Below are 20,500 nucleotides of genomic sequence, written 5' to 3' on the forward strand. Positions count from 1 at the left end.
AAGAGAGAAAAATGTGTGGAATAAAACAAGACTCTCTCTCTCTGGTTCTGCTGCATCCGTTTTGTTTTGAACTGTCCATCGTCCACAAAACAAAACATTCCAGTAATTCTGCTTGGGCTGTGAGAAACTAAACTAATGCTTTAAACTGATTAATCTCTAAAGTAATCGGCCTATTAATCGCTGATCATTAGCTGCGGGCAGCCCTCGTTGATCATAGCAGTGAAAGCAATGAGCTAAAAGCATCGGAAAGCTTCTACAACGGCAGGAAGTCATTCGATTTAAATATCGCTCAATGAAAAACATGTTACAGGTTACAGTTATTGTTTTAGTGTTTTAATTTTTCCTATGGATACCTGACCGGGTTACAGTAGACACTCTGGAAACATGCGGCGGTAATAAACAAATTTCACTGTTACGTTTCACTGCATTTTATTGAGTGTGCTCTGCTCTGTGTGCTCAGGTGACGGTGGAGTTCGCAGACGAGCCCAGTCTGGCTTTCATCTGTGCCGAGGTGGACTGCAAGGTGGTCCACGAGTTCATCGGCGGCTACATCTTCCTGTCCACACGCGCCAAGGACCAGAACGAGTCTCTAGATGAGGAGATGTTCTATAAGCTGACCAGCGGCTGGGTCTGAGCTGCTCCCCCACCCCAAATCAGCGGGGGTCAACGATTGTAGGTCAGGGGTCAAGGAGGGGAGTAGCTGGGTGTAGGGTGGGAGTTGGAACCACAGTGTATGGGGGTTTATTTTATTCTACTATTTCTCAGTCTTTTTAATTGTTTGGAGCTGTGCTGAAGAGTCCAGAACAGCACCACTATTGCCATGGCTGACAACATTTTTATTTGTTATAGTTATAGTTTTTTTTTTTTTTTTTTTTTTTGCATTAACGCTGATTAAGGTCATTTGTTACAACACTAATATTGTGGTGAATGCAGTCCACGTGAACTTTTGAACCCCTGTGGTTGAGCAGAAGCCTTACACACAATCCTGAACCGGGAAACTTCTTTGTTTTCTCCACGACAACCACCTGCCTCCTCTCCTCCTGGACTGATGGCCATCAACTTACGTCCATGACAACCCTTTAAAACCAATCAAACACCAGGTTTAATCCCAAAGAATCTTTTTTCCTTTTTTCCCCCTTCGCCTCTTCACTCTTCTTTCTCTCACTCCTGCTGCCTTTTTTTCCGCCTCTCTCTTCTAGAACTGGACTAACGGAGGTCATTAAAACATATTATGATTGTGCTGCCGCAGATACCTCCAGCTATATCAAATTATTTATCCTAAAAGATGGGTTTTATCGAAGAGTCCGGTCAAAAAAAAAAGGGGGGGGGGGTATCTAAACAGCAGTGGCCACTGATCGCAGCACTACATGTCCATCCTATCCGCTCTATGAAGGGTTTAATCTCTCTGAAGTCACATGTAAGCACTTCTACAGTATACAGTCCTGTTTATGAATAAGCTGTTGTTAAATTTCCTTTTTGCTTTTTCGATGTCCGTCGTCTCGTTTCAGAAGTCTTCTTCTCCGTGTCGAGTCTCTCTATTGAAATCTCGTTGTATTAGCTGACAGGTGTGACATTGACGAGCCTTAGTTTTGTTTTGTATTTAACAGACCGCTAATAGAGCATGTCCGACAACACACTACAGTTCGGTGCGCTGGGATGGGTGTCGTGTGGGTTTGAAAATCTTTTCGTCCGTCTTAAAAAGGCCATAAATTCTTGTTTCAACACGACGCTACGTGACTCAACTTTTCTCAACTCCAGGCAGTCCTCTTTGAATCATCTGACCCGGATGTGCACATTCAGACATTATGTGCCAAAGTGCATTCGTATTCTTTGCCAAATTTATGGCTGTTGTTTTTTCCGACCACAGTTATGAGTTGCTACATCTCGGCAGCATGTTTTTGAAACTGCATCCAAAGATTTGAAACCCCACCCGTGACATCTCATTGCTAAGTGCACGTACACTACATAACAGGAGGGCTCATCACTCCCTTGTTCCACCTTTTTTTAAACTTTATTGCCATTCTGTTTCTCACACCATATAGTATTATTATTATAATTTTTATCATTACACACCAGCAAAAGGTCACCGAGTTTGAAGAATGAATATGCAACGTTTTTTTTGTTTTGTTTTTCGTCTGTCCTCGGTATGAAGGATCAGTAAATGAAGTATTATTTTTTTGTAACTAATGTAAAAACACAAACATTTTATAGAATTGTACAGTTTTTTTCTGCTTTTGGGGGAAAGAAAGGGGGTAAGCCATCTGTCAACATGTGTAGTATTCAAAATTGTGCCTGCTTATGTTGTGGTCTTACTGAGTTTTCAGATGAAGATATATATGAATATATATGAAGATAACACTAGTCTCAAACTCCAGGTTTGATTTAAGATATTTGTCGAGTACATATTATAATTTTTTTTTTTTTTTAAATACAGATGCGTATGCCTTCTCAATGTGCTCTTTTCTTGCATTTCCGCTTCATTTTATTGATTTTTCTTCTTTCTCTTCTACCACTTGTGGATCACAACATCCATTCGTGGCCCTGAGTTGTGTTTTTTAGCTCGTTCTTGAGACCTGACAGTGATACTTAACGTGCTTGCAAATTTGATTTGCTCGACGCCTTTTTTTAAAAAAAAAATTAAAAAAATACTTCACTTATTTGTCTGGTTTTGTCACAACTGAAGTGTGCCATTTTAATAATGTCCATATGAAGGAGACCCACATTGTTTTAGACCCTGGAGTTTGAGACAAATCAGCAAAAGTGAACAGAGGTAAAAGAAATACCAAGCCTAGTCTGTTTTTATTTTCTCTGATGTTGTTTTTGTTTGCCTCCAGTGTCAGGAGCAGCGGTGCATGTCCTGCTGTTCTGTTTGACTGTAAAAAAATGCATTTATTTTAAAAAATAAAGTAATTTTTATTTAAAAACACTGTCTTCTGTCTTTCAGTTGCCATAAAGGAGAATGTCCGAATGCTCTTTCACCCCAATCTTATCCCCAAGCTCATTCATTCTTACTACAGATATAAATCTAGTGAGTATTTATGGAGCAGGATGTACCGGTATGTAGGAAGGAACATGTCACTGTGTCCACAGTTTGTGGACATTGATGAATGTCTTTGGCACAGAGCCTTATTAGGATTTGCCTACACGTGTTGTTGTTTATAGGAGCAGTTTAATGGATTTTCATGGGACTTATTGACCTTTTTTGGTGGCTTCTTAGCTACTTCATCAGATCATGAAAAGACAAGACTGTTGTCACACAGATATTATGCAACAAAACATTAAAGGTGCAGTGTGTAGGATTTAGTGACATCTAGTGGTGACGTTGCAGATTGCAAACAACTGATTACCGCTCAACTCTGTTTCAAGCATGGAAAAACTACTGTAGCTGTGAAATAAAAATAAAAAAAATAAAAAAAACAGCAAAGATCACATCTAGAGCAAATGTTTGGTTTGTCCACTTTGGGCTACCGTAGAAACATGGCTGTTCAACATGGTGGAGTCCATGGAAGAGGATCCGCTCCCTCTGTAGATATAAAAGGCTAATTCTTAGGTAACATGATTCTTATTTCAGGTTAATATACACAAATGAAAACATAGTTATGTGTATTATATTTAATTTCTGCCAATAGATCTTCTTAAATGTTACATACTGGACCTTTTTAAGGCAGCATCAAGAAACTGAAGCCACAGTGGGTCAGAGATAAATTACAACAAACAATAAGATTAGTTGGAAAAACAGGCAGATTTTTTGTCCTGAGCTTATTAAAAAACCGTATGTAAGATTTAGGGGGCTCTATATACAGAAGATAGTGGAAATGGAATATTATTTTTTATGTTTTTATTGGTGTATGATCACCAGAAAATGACTAGAATGAGTCTATTATATCTACGGATGCCATGGGTCGCCTTCTACAGAGTCTGCCATGTTGCTAGATGCCATTAAATATTATACTAAACTATACCAAATACTATCTTTTGCATATCCACACGCACTTCCTGCATACATACATGTGCACTGGTTATGTTTCTCCAATAGATGGCAGTGCGCAACCATCTGACCATCTCCCCATCTCTCCACCACAGTCATGTTTTCGAACTTCTCCAAGGGTTTCTTTGCCCAAATCTGACATGTTTACCTGGCACCCCAGCAGAAAACCAAGTGCCAGATTGAGGAGGAGATTAGATCAGAGAACGCCTGCAGACGGTCTGTCCATTTGCAGGCTTTCGTCCACAGTGGACACGGCACACGTCCGTCTGTCACCTGCTGAGCAGCTGGGATACCGAGGTGTCTGCGGCCATGATTACTGGGGAGTTGCTCACAGCACCTGATGTCCGCAGTAGTTTTGTGTAGAATGGCAGCACAGACACAGCGTGGGTTGAATAGGGAATGCTTTTTAGAAAGATCTGTGATGATTGTGAGCACAGGTGACAGTTTAAAGGCTGGGCAATTGTTAGTGTGAGATTACATCATCAAACACTATTCGGTTTCTTTTTCATGTAGTGTTATGACAGTGATTCTGGGGCCCACAAGTATGAATAATTTTATGGGGTTTAAAAACTAGAATAGCTTAAAATAAACCGATCTTTTCTTTTCTGTTTGGTGTGATAAAAACTGCAGACTCTTTGTCCTTGATGGCACATTTTTTAAAACGGAAAATGTACATCCACTTGACTACTATGCATCATCTAATAATTCAGCTTTACAGTAGACTTTCTTGCAATCAGACCCTAAAGTATTGTATTATTAATCGCTGACGCTGCATCTCAGCAGTCCATGAGCCTGTATCCACCCTCCAGTCAATTGAGATCAGATGAGGTGTGCAGCAGCGCAGTGGGAACAATGAACTGAATTCTGCAAGAACATCCTGTTCTTGTGGAAGATGGGTCTCAATCCAATACTTAAACTGGCAGATCTGACAGCAGTAACTTCCAAGAAAGATTTTTAAAGCGCACAGCGAGTCAAGACTCATTCACGGATGAGGTTTAGACGTGCAAGTGTACCTTTCTGTGACTAGTCTCTGATGTTCCCTTTGTAGTCTATACTCAAGCGTAGCGCCTGGCCTATTGTGTTCACAGTGTGCGTGGGAGGTAAAGACGTCTCAGCGATGGCTCCGCCTCGTGACGTGGAATTCCTCAGACCCCTTGGGAGGACGGGGTGGATGACGGCCTTGATGTACTTTAGACTTTAGGATGACATTTATAGATTATGCTGCTCGCAAACAATTCAAATGAAGGAAGTCTAAACATAAAAGAAGTAACACAATGCAGGGAGCAAAGCAGCACCTGTTGCCATTCAACAGAGCAGCTTCCTGGTTGAACCAAGGGCATAGTTCAGTTTCAAGGAAGTACTGCTCTACTTGCCTCATTCCTGAAGTTCACAGCCCGTTAAAGTCATTGTTAATGTCAAGGGCATCTCTCTTTAGGAAAGTGTTTCTGACATTTACTCCTTTTGTGCTCCAGTGAAAGGAGTGCTATAGATAATGTCAGCCATGACAGCAGATGTGCTGATTAGCTGGTCTCAAGTAAGCCTTGGAATTTCCTTTAAGAAAACTCTGTCTTTTTTCTTCACATCAGTGTTTTGACCTTGTGTAGATCAATTGTCTTCTATTCTCTTTTCTTTCTCACTGCTGTCACCAGCTATCAAGAGGTAATTGTCAGACTAGTGACAACTAGTTGCTGCCGCAATAAGAAGTAGAGGAGATCTTGCAGATTTTTAACCATGCGTGCTCATTCGTGATCCCCAGAGGATCAATCTTATTGACTTTAGTGACCCCTTTACAGTTACTGCCCAGCAGGTTGAAGTATTCTGGCATTACATTTTCTGATATCTGCACTCCCTAGACAATAAATCTCTGGATTTTTCTTGGTACCCACATTAGTGTACATGTGTGAAATATCTCTGCAGCTATTGAATGGACGACCATGATATTTGGGACAGACCTTTCCGTCTCAAGGTGACTTCTAAAGATTCCCTTAGCGTCATCATCAGGTCGAAACTAACCTCAGCTATACTATGTGTTTTATAGTACGTACCCCCCTCACAGAGCTGATAGCATGGCTGTAAATTCTCAAAGTCATTACTTCATTTTGTAAAGTAAACTTTTTTTCAGCATAATTGAGAGTCTTGGATATTTTGGTTTGTGAATCAAAAACAAATGTCGTAAATTTTAATCACTAAGTAGTCTGATGTGTTTCCAGTGTGTGTGTGTGTGTGTGTGTGTGTGTGTCTCTGAGTGTGTTTGTCTGTGTGCTGCAATAATTCCCTTATGTGATTTTAACAAGCCAAACCATTTTGGAAACCTACGCTGCACAGCAACACTATTTTTTTTTCTGTTTGCTGGAAAAATAATACTCAGCATACTGTAAAATCCTGCTCATTAAAAGAAAAAGAAAAAAAAACAACACTGTGTAAATAACGTAGGATTCATTTTTTCCAGTCCCTTTTTTTAGCTTTCAAAACTTTCAGTATACCACGCAACATCACTACATGCAGTCTGTGGGCTTGACCTTTTTGGATTCACACATTAAGGCATAAAAAATCCATCAAAAAAAAAAAAAACTGACATATGTTATTCTCATTATCTCTGACAGTCCAGTCTAGATATGTTTCCATGGGAAAAAAAGGGTCGCCCTGGGCTAAACACCGAAGAGTGCCAAGAGTCTTATCTTGATGTCATCAATTACACTCTGAAGCTGTTAAACTGAGTTTAAAGGTTTCGAGAAAACATATGGTCAGTCAAACCCTTTTTGAGTTTCAAAGGCAAAAATCAGGTGCATAAGCTCACAAAGTCATTTTTACCCGACAATGAATCCACTTTAAGTTTGTCAGGTTGTTATTGGTGTCTTTCAGCTGCTATCAGATGTAACAGGCCTTTCAGAGAGCTTGGGGAGATTCTATTTTAGGGAGACTTTATGGAGAGAAGTTTATATGTTGGTCATTGTCCTGAAATCTTTGTCGCTGACTCATTCACTAAAAGAAGTCTCATTTATTGCTTAGAGATTTTCCACTTCCTGTTCGTATTATAATAGAAACATAAAAACATATCTTGTCTAATCCTTAAAAAATTGACACCCCTTCATATCATCTGTTGGATGATTACTGGAAGCCTTATGTCATCCACCTTGTTGGTGTTCCTTTCAAGCCCGGGCCGTCACGCATGCAGTTGCAGAAATTAAAAAGCATGTCATTAAGGTCTCAGAGCTGATCCAGAGGGTGTCCTCTCAGCTGATGAGGTCATGTCACATGGTGTTTATAGAGATGAGATGGAGCCATTGTGAGCCAAAACGCTTGCATCATCGTTTTCTGTAGCACGCAGCAATTTTATGGTCATGCATACGTACAACACACAGGGATGCACAAATTGTTTGCAGAAACTTACAGCTAAGACAACAGATGTGGATTCCAGCTCACGTATGATTTCAGGTTGAATCCTCCTGGGCTATTTGATGTAACGGTCTTTTCCTCTTCTCCCCTGGGGAACTTTGGCTTGCAAAAGTGAAATTGGGTAATTTTCATCGCCTAGTTCGCTAAAACCAGTTTTGTTTTGTTTGGCTACATTGTGTTTTTCAGTCAAATAAATGCAATTTAAAGGGCTGTCGTTGTTAGAGAATACATTTGGAACAAACAGACAAGTGTCAAATCCTTTTCTTTCTCCTCCTTTTTCTCTTGGAGGCGGTAGAAGAACCTGTCTTTGCCTGGGGCGTGATACAAGCGTAGGTCTGACAAGAAAGAAACGAATGTATCCCGCGAGATGTTTTGTCAGAATCACAACACTGCAAGAATAAATCTTGTGTTTGAAAAAAAAAAAAAATCAATTCAAGATAAAAATTTAAGGAAAATAGAAAGACTAGAGATGCTCAGTTGGGTCACTAGGGACAGATTTATTTTTCAACAGAGGCATTCTGTTTTGTATGAACTACGCCTCTGTGGGATATAATAAGATAAGTCAAGTCAAAAAGGCTCTCTAACTCCATCACCTTTTAAGACCTCGTTGGTGCCTCTTCCCTCGATTTCATCTCCCTTTTTATGGCCTGTTTGCCCTCGGTTGTTCCCAGAAGACATAATAATAAAGTCTCACTGCGGCCCGTGTCCATCTCTGTATCTCCACATTATCTTCCTGTGGTATTATGACATCGTTTCCGAGTGCCACCGCTTGTCCTGCTGACAATAAAGGCCAAATGAAACTTGCAAAACGAAATTGGATCCTTAGCTCTCTGTGTTACCCAGAGGGCTCTTGCCCATTGATATGCGAAATTAGCTGGTTTTGACTGTTATCATGCAACAAAATGATAATTGTTGGAGAGTCAGTGGGTTACAGACAGGACAGAGGACTCTGAGGACAGTCTGATTGAAAGGCAAGAAAGTGAAATAACTCTTAATTTATGAGCCGTTATACCATAAAACACTATCAAATGAGTTAAATGATATAACTGACGTATACATATGCAATGCTGTATTTACAAATGAACATAATGGGGTTGTATAAGAGACTTAAGGGGTCATATTGAAGGACTTCTTCAATATAATGTTGATTGAGAGACTCTGATGAGGCTTTCAAGTGCCTGCATCATTCATAATGACAGAGGTGACTTAATGTATTGAAGAATACCTACACACAACCACAGCAGTCGCACACACTTCACACACCCATCATTCAACTGTCTGACTAAAATGATAGAGATGGATTTAGTTTACGGTGTTTAATGGTGTGTGGCTCCATTACAGTCTTTTGCCCAGCGAGCTGATCTGAAATCTAACTTGAACACACCCCAGAGTATCAACTTCGGTTCGGGATGAGTTCTCCGACTGAAAATCCTGTTTTCGCTCCTGAGTTCGGCTGCTGTCTGTGGGCAAAGTGAGATGAAACGTTTCTCCGGTGTTGGCCTGATGATAACAGACAAGGGGAAACAGAGAAAACTGACTGAAACACACGTCACAGTTATGATCTCATTCCACTTTGTATTTCCTTTGTATCCTGTTGTGAAGGAGCTCTCGTCTTACAATAAGCAGTCTCAGGGTTTACTATGTGATTACTATTACCCTTTTATTCATAACAACCCAGGTGTAGAAAATGAGCAGCTGCAATCAGCAAAACTGATGTAATGACGGAACTGCATCTACACTGCTTCCAGATGTTAAACACATGTTCTGGTATCTTTTGCACATCTTCCACAAAGTCCCCTGATCTTTATTGTTTTATAAATTGAGGGAGACTAAGTAAGACCAATAAAACATTCTTTGGTTCAAGATAAAGGAAAGAAATCTCACTGTAGGTTAAAAAGTCTGTATGTAAATAAAATAATATTGCATGATTAGTGAGACCCCCCCTTCCTTCTCATCAACCACTAGCATGATTTTAATTAGATATAGATTCTTTTAAATTAAAAACTAAATGTGTCATTGATTGAACAGCTAACGCTTATTAGTGATGCAGAATTCAAAACAGGGATTCAAAGTAAATCTCTTTGCCACATTTTATAAAGCAGCTGAGACTGATCTGGGTATGAAAGTCATTACTTGCGGCTGGCCGGGCATTGAGATGATGGATGTTTGATATCTGCTTCAAATCTAATTAAAGTGTCTGTCTTTGGCAAAAGAATATTCCAACGACTGGTCCCAAAATTCACACTCATACAAACAGTGATACGTCTGTCAAAAACAATTTCAGTGTGAGCGGTTAAGAATAGTTGTTGGAATACTATTAAAAGTCTTGACAGGTCTTTCTGTTCCAGCAGTGCCTGAAAGGGCATATGCATAATTCGTATAATCTGTCAGATCTTCTGGACTAATCATATGAAGCTTTTTGACATCCATTGTCCTCGAATGACTCACTGTGAAAGGAATATGACTTAGAAAGTGCGCAATGGTCATAAAAAAATGATCCTGCTCAACACAGAGTTGTCTGGGAAAGTGGGAACACAAAAAATAAATAACATGTCAACACACACAACACAGAGGTCTGGGTCATGATATAAATTGGATTCCTGTGAATCTAATGTGATTGGTTAGGAGCCACATGTGAGAGATATCTTATCAGGCACCAGCAGGTGAAATCAATACCTGATCCCAAGTCTAAATATTTTCACATTTCACACCACTTCAAGATTATCAGAGTGGATTGTTACGCCTGACCTGGTTCGATAGTGTGAAATGTGCATGAAGAGTCCAGCAAAGAGTACACACACATGTACATACACACACTTATTACCTTAACTTGACAGATGAAACCTAAACAATAACTTTCAGACTCACCCCCCTCCTCACATAAACACACAGTCCCCCTCCCCGAACGTGGCGATTTACACGAAATTACCAAAAACCACAAAGCAACTCTGATGAAAGGAAATCCAACATGCACGGTTTTATATTCTCTGCTTGGAACAAAGACGTGAAATCTCAAATGAAAGCAACTCACACGCTGTGAGCGCACACACACACTGGAGCTTTTTAAAGTAATGTATGCATGTCAGCTCGACCACAGTGAGACATATTTTTCTCTCTGGTGAGCTCTCTTGCAGCTATGTAAGCAGTGTGTGATGTGTGCGTTTCATCCCTCACACTGTGACGAGTAAACAGCAAACCACATGAATTCAATGTTTGATTAGTGCAGACAGACAGAGAAGGAAACTAATAGAGTATATTGGGGGGGTGAGTGTGGGGAGATGAGAGGCAGCCGGTGGTTGGAGCCGGAGGTCCCTCGCACCGTTCCATTCCTCTATCGTCAGATCTCCATGTTTACCCTACTCACCACAGGGACTGAGGCACCTCGTTCTCCCTAATCCAGCCAGCCCGTACAGCTCCTCGTATGACGTCACAGACAGGGAGAAAGGATGTTTATGTTTTCTAGGATTCTGGGAGGTGGGATGGAGGGTGTGCAGAGAGAGAAAGAGAGAGAGAGGGAGAAAGAGGGGAACAGTGGTTGGCGCCAAGAGAGAAGGAGTGCCAGGTAGAGCTCTGACAGTTGCTCCTAGGAGTGCTTTGATAGGGAAAAGAACAAATAACGAACAACAATTAACATCCCAAGCCCATGGATTCTTTTGAGGGTCCATCAATACAAGCTCATGCTGTGCAGGAGATCTTTACCCGAGCAGACTTCCAGATAAGATTCCAAGGTTTTGTATGATGCCAAATACGTCATAAAGAATTACAAGGAAATGTGTGAAGTGATGCAGAAGGCATGTATCACTTTCCATTCCATGGAAAAGGGCAACCATAAAAAGAGGCATCTTGGATATAAATATTTATATATTTTGACTAATACTGCAACAGAACACGATGTTATCAAAGACCATGAAAACAATTTGCTAAAGCTTAACGGAAAATCTATGGGGAATATTAGGGACATTAGAATTCAGGACAGTGAAGTGTAGCTGTACTATATAAATAACCCTTTGTTAGTGCAAAGGAAAAACAGTAACTAATATTTGTGAAAGTGAGTCTGTACTTGGATATCGTGGTCACTTTTCCACCGCCATTTCCTTTCCACAGATTCCAGTCCTATAACACATCACGGAAAAACTTCTTTGCCACGTGAACAAAACCTGAAGGATGTGTCAGTCTCTGTGGTTGTCATGCATACAAGAGCAAACCTCTGCGCTGAATTGAGCAATGAGCAGTGTCAAACTTTCAACATATTTGTTGGGCAATCATTCTTCAGACTGTTATTGAGACTGGTAGTGCCGTACGCTAAAAACCTACAAACAAACCCTGACTTGTTTCAGTGTTATGCCTCTTTCATCAGAGCAGATTGCCAGCCAGCATTTCCCTGGAGAGACCCAGATGCCTGAATTCCCAAACTCATGAGCAGGAAACAGCCAATGCCCTTTTAACCCTCTCTGCTTGTGTGCATCTGTATGGTTGCATGTGTGCGAATGCATCATTTTTCCCCCCTCTGGCCACTTTCTTTCCCTCCAACAACCTGGAAACAGTGACTCATTCCAGTGAACGTTTTTGCTCATGTAGGGGAGCACGGAGGTACAGTTCTGTATTTCTACACTGTCACAGTCTAGAGAGTCTAGGATTGTTTCCAATACCTCCTTGTTGCTGTCCCAAAGGGCTCACAGCCATAGCAGCAAAACACTCCCCATCCAGATCCACATTTACACTCAATAGAAGAGCCTGTGTAAATCAAACTGGATTGTCTAAACAAAAAATGAAAAAAAAAGCTCAGAGGATCCAGCAAACATTTTTCAATTTTAAAATCAACTATTTCCACATGCTGTACCAGATGGTTGAGCAGCTTGCTGTAGCGTAGAATCACAAAGCCAGACAAACTGTAATATGATCCCAAAGAAGCTTCAAGGGCTGGACGAAGAAGGAACATCCATATTTGATTATTGATGTGCCAACTGCCAAGTATGATTTTGTTCAATTTTTTCAGCTGCATGGATCACGGAGTAATTTGTCTTGGAGCTTTAGCTGGTAAATTGTAGTTAGAAGTGAAAAACTGAACTGACATCTGCCATTAATATAGCTGGTCTTATGTGCTTATGGTAACACCTTACCATGGATTTTGGTGTTGCAGCAGATTAGCACATAAATGCAAAGCCAAACAAACTCAGAAATTTTGGCTTTTTCAGAAATCAGAAACATTCATATGTGATTACAGGACGACTGTTTGTAAGCCACAAGTGGATTTATCATTCATTTAGTAACGTTGCTTTCTCAACTGACCCTCGGACATCTGCTACAGTGCAACCGGTCATCTGCTTAGCATGACAAATACTGATGACTTAAATGCTCATCATTTCCCTCTGCAACATGTTGATGATCAGCTGCATAAGACCCAGAGGCAAAGAAACAGAAGCGCATAAAACTCAGATGAGCCAGCGGTGTCCAAGTCTCTTTAAAATGAAGACAGAGCTTATAAAAGAAGCCAAATCAACCAGGAGAGGAATTAGAGCTCTGTGGGGAATTCGAATGACTCACAACCAGCCAAGCAAAACTCACAGACACACACAGTCCCGCTGCCTCTGTGTGTGAATTTTTAAGGAACAGATTTTTGCTGGCATGGCTGCAGAAACAAAAGATGGTAGCTCCAGCTGCTGGCAGTTTAGGACAGTCTTGAACATTGACACCTCCCACATATCCAACAGTGAGTTACTGGAAGATGTTCAAGTCGTGTGGGCCTGTCTAAACAAGCAATTCAAGGAAGTCAAGCTACTTTTTTTATGGTGATCTTGGGGAATGCCTTAGTCGCTGTTCATTAAGTCACATTGTGGGATGTCTGCTATAATCAGAGATATAAGGATTGAGTCACAGAGATAGGGCAATAAAAACTCTAAAACAGTACTTTAGCCACCATTATAGTCATATTAAAGTGTATTCTCACAAGGACATGAAGTCATAGTTATGAGGTCAGTAACTTTATCAGTCAGTCCGATGCTGACACGTAATTCAGAGAAGTTAAGCTACTTTCATTTTCCAAGTGACCCTTGTAATGCCTTAGTTATTGTTCATTCAGTCATACAGTGGGGAAGCTAGATATTTAGAGATATTTTAAGGTTTGATTCACAGAGACACCCCATAAAAACCAAACAAATCTGTTACTTATCACAAGTTTAACTCTGTAATATACCCACAAGGATTCAGCGTGTCTAGCTCCAGAGTCTAAGCAAGTAAAGTCAAAGTTAAAATTAAACTTTTTCCTTTTAATGTTTACCTTTGGGAATTTCCTAGTTAGTGAACATGTTGACTGAGTTACTGTGTGGACGACTACTATAATCAGAGGTATTTAAGGTCTGAATCACAGATATGTCTAATAAAAAAACATAACATATTGTTACTCTTCATCAGTTTAATTGTATAATATCCCAATAAGGATTCAGCGTGTCTTTATTTATTTGTCCTGTTTCAGAGTAGAACTGCGTAAGCTACTTGTTCAGACATTCAAATAAGTTAAACTACTTTGTTTTAGTGGTGACCTTTGGGAATATCCTAGTTACTGAACATGTTGGCTGGGTTATAGTGCAAACAACCTCTATAATAACATATATTTAAGACATATTTTGCTGCTTAAATACTTAATATTGCCATAGAGAGTGAAAGTGTTTAGTATTTTTCAACTTCTATTCATATCATGTGGACTTACAGGTGTAATGTTATGGTAGGTATTCTTTATTATTCTTTATTTATCAAAGGATAACCCCTTGAGATGTATCATCTCATTTTCGAGAGGGTCCTTATTGCCAACAGAGATATACAATGTTTACAATGTATACAAAGACGCAGACACCCATTCACCACAATGCTCCACTAGCCCCCCCTCCCCCATACATATACATGGACAAAATAAGAATGATACAAAACACAACTGCAGAAATACAAAAGCAAAACTAGGGCTATTTGTATACGTATGCACACAGAGCACTTATAAATTATACGCCCACCTATAAATAAAATCAAAAACAAGAACAGGATGTTTGGAAGTGAATGAGTAGAGAGGATTTAAAGAGATGAAAGGAGGTTATAGACCAGTGGTTCTTAACCTGGGTTCGATCGAACCCTAGGGGTTCGGTGAGTCGGTCTCAGGGGTTCGGTGGAGCCTCCGCCCTGGAATTTTTTATACCATTTGTTACAACATATCTTTGTGAGCAATCGTTTTCGAGGATGCTGGACATAAAAACTAAAAAAAAGGAACAGACTTTGCTGTGAAAATGACATGAGACTGGCACTTGCCAAGGTGAAGCCACGCATATCTGAACTGGTCTCTCAAAGGCAACAGCAGAAGTCACACTGAGGTAAGCTGTTGTGAGTTCATGCACTGTGTTGGTTTTGTTATTTGAACAAGGTGATGTTAATGCACGGTTCATTTTGTGCACCAGTAAAAAAATCATATTTTATTTTTTACTAAAGAAGGGTTCAGTGAATGAGCATATGAAACTGGTGGGGTTCGGTACCTCCAACAAGGTTAAGAACCACTGGTATAGACCTAATCGTGCAAGGGAGATTATACTATATTATGAGTATACTATATTATACTGTCTTTGTAAATGTTTTTCCTAATAGGCAAAGTGTTTAAACTTTAAAATGACTTGCTTTGAGTTTTGAGTATTAAACCTTAACCAAGCTCAGAGTCATAAACTCAAAATGTTTTATGACTTTACAATACCCATAAACATCCACTGAAACTCTCCAATTATATCTTACCGTGCGTACTTTGTCTTCTCTCTTTCTTCGTCTCTACTAAAAACACGCAGACGTGAAATGTGTCTCCTACGTGGTGTGTGACCGTGTGACGTGATTGGCGGGAGGGTTTGTGTGTCTGGGAACCTGCTACTGGTTTCCACTGTACACACACACACACACACACACACGCAGTCAGACAGACGGTCTCTCCACTGAAACGACAGCAGGGAAAACAAACTCTCCTCCCGCCGCTTAGGAAACCAACTACTGTCGTTGGAAAGGAAGTGAAAGTCGAAGTCGGAGATGTTAAACGCGAAATGCTCCCGTTTAGTGTGAGAGGAGAGCTAAACGGAGAGGAAGAGACTGCCCGAAGTGTGTGAACTGTGACAGCAGCTGGACAAATTAAGGATTTGAAAGGGGGGACTGCACGTGGAAAGCAACGCTGAAAGCACGTCGGTGAGCCACGGTAACTCTATTACTATTTAACGTGCACATTAGTAGTTTTCCGACTGGGGGGAAAAAGTTGAATTAATGTTTTGTCCACCACGTAGGAACAGTTTATTCTCGTGTTACTGCGTCAACAAGCTTCAGACCCTTTTCTGTGCGGTTGAATGTGCGCGCGCGCGTTCAGCTCATTAATTGACAGTGCACGTGCTGCTGTTGTACTTATAAAATTAAACTATTTTTAAATTTTTTTTCTCTCTCTCTGAAACAAATGTTGTTTTTCCACACGTTTCTGTCCGACTTTCGGAAGCAAACTTGGCGATAAAGTGTTCATGCCTTTTGCTTTGACACTGTTAGAAAAATTCAAGTTGATTTTACTGAACTAAATGTGTCTTTGTGTGTGTGTGTGTGTGTGTGTGTGTGTGTGTTTTATGGGGTCCATGGAGGTGAACCGCGCCTCCCTTTTTTTTGTGGATCTGTCTGTATAATGTAACGCTGTGGTCTTGGTGTCTTTTTTTTTTTTTTTTTTTGTTCTTTAAAAAAGTGAATTCTTGTGTCAGGTCCTTTTTTTTTTTTTAAATCGTCCCAATATTTGATCAGAACAAGTCTGGCCCTTTTCCTGGAAGTGCAAATATTCCAGTGAAATTCCTCTCAGCCCAGACAAGTGAATTTGGGTGTTGTCCAACTTGAATAGCTGCAGGCTGAGCTTCTGTGTTTACTGCAATATGAGACACTTATTTCGTATGATCAATATTAACACATGAGCATGAAATCATCACTCTGTGCCTCGTAAAGGTCTTGAAAGAAATATGTGGATGGTGCGTAGTGCTGGTCTAATAAGCCATCTGAAATTTAGTGTTTATCGTCCCCGATGCTGGTGTTTTCTCCAGCAGAAATAATCGATATTAACATCAAATCTTTAGCTTTTCCCTTAGTGCAACAACACTCTCAGCTGTCATGTAACCAGACAAAACCGGTTGTTGGTGCTTGCGTTTTGAAATAAAAGTTTGTACTCTGGTGTTGTGTGTATGTGCCAAAATGGATCTGGCCCAAGGCATATGCAAACTAAGCAATTGCTGATAGCCCCCAGGAGCCTCAAAACAAGCAAATTACAAACTGATGTTCACAGGCAAAACAGGGATCATCTGTGGAAGTATAATTCAATGTATCACTAAAATCACCACATATTCACAAGTCCTGTACTCTGTTTACATTCTGTTTAACATGTCCTGTCCTGTTTTTGTTAGTAAAAGAAACCACATTCACATTTTCTTTCCAAATTTTTTATTCTGCCTAATTATTGGTTATTTTTTAGGCTCCAAAAGTGATCGTGCTGGCTCTCTGCTAAATCCAAAGATAGAAGGAAAAAAAAAAGCTAGTTGCATTTAAATGCCAGTATCTCTGAAGAGCAATTACCACATGTCTCCACTGCTGTATCTCTGTGACAGGGAGGGACTTAAAGTAGAAGGCCGTTTTGGTTCAGATTAGCTGTGAGGCTCCTAATCTTACCCTTGTGTCTCCCAATGGCATTAACTAACCCACTTACATTAAAATATTGCTTCTTCCTATGCAAGAGTTCAAGCCTTAATTTGCTCTGGCACGCCATAAAAGATAAGCTTATACCTTTCCCCATACTTCAGTGTCCAATTACAGTCAGCGTAGTGTGTAAACTGTCGAGCCGGCTGTCTCCCTATGTGTCCACCCATCTCGGTTTGTTGTGTTGCTGGAGAGGACAGGTATTCTTGAAGGCAGACATAAAGACACAACAAGCCTTGTTTCTTCAGTGTATGATCTAATGAAAAGAGGAACAAAAACTAGCCTGTCAGTGTTTCTGACAAGATGGCACAAAGATTCGGTGTCCCTGAGGAATATGAATCACTGAAGCTGTGGTTTTCTTCCCTGCATTACAGTAACAATCCTCTGTGTTGTGATCATAAGCAACCCCTCTCTTTTGCAATCCGTTCGAAAGAGAGGTAGTTACCAGTCAAAGCTGGTAAATTTCTGTCTACTTAAGAATTTCTGCTCTCCAATCCATTTATTATTCTGGCTCTGTACACTGCCACAGTACTCTTGCTTTTAGCCTGTCCTTAGCAAATGAGTTCATTCATGTTTGTATTGTTAATACCCCAAGCCATTGCCCCAGTATATAATCGAGTCATTGTGGTAATGATCTCTGCAGTTGTATTTGAGACATGTATCCGTAAGTGCTCTACCCACGTTTGCTTTTCTGACATTTCCCACTGTTCAGTCCCTCCCAAATGTATTATTACTATAAGGTACAAGGCTGTAAAGGATGAGCTCATTTAAAGGCCTGGCATGTCATTCATTGATTCATGGTTAGACCATGTCTCCCTGCCACTATATAACCTCCACCAGCAGCTGAGTCACACAGTTAAAAGGATGGGTCCCTCCATATCTTTCCTTTTTTTGAGGGTAAAAAAACCAAGATCCTATTCAACAAAGTGCTTTGATAGAGAGGTTTTTTTTGTGACTGGTGGTGCCCATTATTGTATAACATAAAGCAGACATCAGCAGGATGTTTAATCAGTTACCGTTTGCCCCGCAGCGTACAGTAAACATTAGTTGCCTCGCATGTTTTAGAGGAATAAAATGCAAATTGAATTACAGACACAATGAATACACAAGGAGGATCTTAAGCCAAACGTGGCTTTCATCCTTCTCCTCTCTCGAGCTTCTCCTCAAAAGTGCGCGCCTCTCTCTGAGAACTGCTGTAATGCTCCCCCATGAATAAAGTGTCATATAAATTACAGTAGTAGCACCTATCTCTCGGAAGAGCCAATTATGGATGCTTACATGGGTTGGCCCCATTCATTATGTGAAAATCAGTCTGATCCGTGTGCCGAGCACAAACTTTGCAACTGTGCAAAACCTGGAATCTCTTCACTGATCAATTAGACAAGCTTCTTTCCTGTAATTTCTTGTTTTCGATCGTCATCCGCAGTAAACTGTTTGATTCAGGCTCACACACAAAAACTCTTCCTGTGGATTCGTTTATGGTGAATCCAGTTGCCATGCAGCCTCAACAAAACAAGGAAAAATGACTGTTTTTCACCTGAGTGTGCTAAAATAAAGCGCAAGGAGCAAGAGCAGCTCAGAGCTCAATGTGTCAACAACGAAAACAGAGTGCTCGATGCTGGATTTGGAGAACAGAACAGTTGAGTTGCAGCACTGCTTGTCATTCTGTTTGGGTAGTTCAAGATAAAGCGAGGAATATTTTTTAAATATTCCCACTGCTTCACCCCCTTGTGCTTCGCTTGTTTTCAAACTCTGTCTTTACATACTACAACAGCAGCAGATTTGACTAAATCAAGCATATTTGAAGATTTCTGGTTATCTCAGACGGCAGGAGAACTGTGTTAATGAGCTTTGCGATCTGGCATGCACATTGAGTCGACTCTGACGGAGGGATTTGGTCTTAGATCTCAAAACTTGGACAGCCAAATGAGGCCTGTAGTCTTAACCCAGCTCGAATAAGCTGTCCTACCCATGTGCTTGTTTTTTGACTTAGTATTAACAAAAATGGGCATTTGCGGTTTCTGTTGTGCACTCTCTGCAAGGTTATTTCAGAGAAAACAAATCTTTAACTCAATGTTTCCAAATCCAACCTCAGAGTATAGCTACAAGGGAGAGCGAGGGTGCTGTTTGATTCCCCAAGTGCAGTTTTTAAGTCATATATTGTAGAAAATGTGTGAGTGTTTGTCCTTGGCATGAGCCGGAACGTGTAGTTGTAGAACAAATATTCATGTTGTTACTGGCCACAATCAACAAACACGATACTTTTAAGTGTAACTGTGACTGAAATGTTTTTCCTACACATGACAAGACTGAGTTTCACCTGCCATTTGTAGCTTGCACTAACGTAGGATTGGATTTTAATACATCAGGCCGGCGTTGACGGTACAAAAGCAGCAGGAAAGACGGCGTAATCTCTCAATTATTTTATGAGACCCATTCACCATCTGTTCATGTGGCGATGTTGGATACCGCCTGTTCAAAGTGACACTGTCGCGTGACATCACTCTCTAAAGATGTAATCTATGAAGATGTGTGCACTGTGGGAGGTTTTTTCTGTAAAATTGAGGCTTTGTACAGAGCCAACAGGAAAGACACGCATGAGAGGCTGCAGATGAGGCAAAGTGTTTTATTTCTTTCATACCTCTTTAATGGTGAGGAATGAAAGAAACTATTTTGTCTTTGAAAGTTTCCAAAGTCAGTGAAATGTGAGTGGGAGGAGTAGATTCAGGGGAATTGCTTCTAGAGGAGGATTATATTATCTGTTTGAGTTGGTTATCGTTCCAGATATCATTATGTTCCAAATTCTGCAATATAATTCCTGTGTACATCAGTCTCATTCAGCTGAGGTTTAGTCTGCACCCCAGCTGCAAGTGATATCTCTAACACTGCCTTCCCTTTTGTTCTCTGCTCTTGGTAGACAGGCTGTAATTCCTTTCCTTGTTGTTGTCTTACCCACAAGCAGAAATGCTTGTTGACACACCAGTGCACCTGTATGTGTTTGAAGAATGTGCGTGTCTGCTGAAAACGCTTCACGCAGGGCTCAAGAAATGCACTGTGCATGATTAGATCAGTCCGACACACCACTATTCTTGTTTGCAAAGGCTTCTGCAATATAGACCATGTACAGGGAAGGGATTTCAAAACTTTCCCGTACTTGAAACTGTCAGAATCTAAAAAAGAAAATCCTCAATAAAAAGTTATAATTCCTATTGAGTGACAGATGTGTTAAGATAAGGCACACACAAAAAAAGTGTTTCCCACACTTGTCAATCTTTCTGATGCATACTGCACATACATCTTTGCATGCCTAACCCTAAGCCTACCCTTAGCTTAAACCTAATTTTGTCGTCACCTGTAATCACAAAGATAGGACAAAGAGCTGACACATGCAGC

General features: G+C 40.4%; 2 protein-coding genes across 11 annotated transcripts in view; both read left to right on the plus strand.

Annotated features, from left to right (window-relative positions):
* fermt2 (FERM domain containing kindlin 2) overlaps positions 1 to 2,917 on the plus strand; it is a 38,227-nt gene extending 35,310 nt beyond the window's left edge. For 3 of the 4 annotated variants that reach the window (XM_027274737.1, XM_027274738.1, XM_027274739.1), the window contains one exon: positions 461 to 2,917. In XM_027274737.1, the coding sequence (XP_027130538.1) occupies positions 461 to 634 (174 nt within the window). In that variant the 3' untranslated portion in view covers positions 635 to 2,917. The remainder of the gene's footprint in view (positions 1 to 460) is intronic. The other variant, XM_027274740.1, reaches the window with a different exon arrangement.
* Positions 2,918 to 15,283: 12,366 nt separating this feature from the next.
* Positions 15,284 to 20,500, plus strand: part of stxbp6 (syntaxin binding protein 6 (amisyn)) — a 147,988-nt gene continuing 142,771 nt past the window's right edge. Inside the window, exon 1 of one of the 7 annotated variants that reach the window (XM_027274561.1) lies at positions 15,284 to 15,593. The gene's annotated coding sequence lies outside the window, so the exon portion shown is untranslated. The remainder of the gene's footprint in view (positions 15,594 to 20,500) is intronic. The other 6 variants (XM_027274558.1, XM_027274557.1, XM_027274559.1 and 3 more) reach the window with 6 other exon arrangements.

This window comes from Larimichthys crocea, chromosome XXIV, assembly GCF_000972845.2.
Source record: "Larimichthys crocea isolate SSNF chromosome XXIV, L_crocea_2.0, whole genome shotgun sequence".
In the NCBI taxonomy this organism is placed as follows: Eukaryota; Metazoa; Chordata; class Actinopteri; family Sciaenidae; genus Larimichthys; species Larimichthys crocea.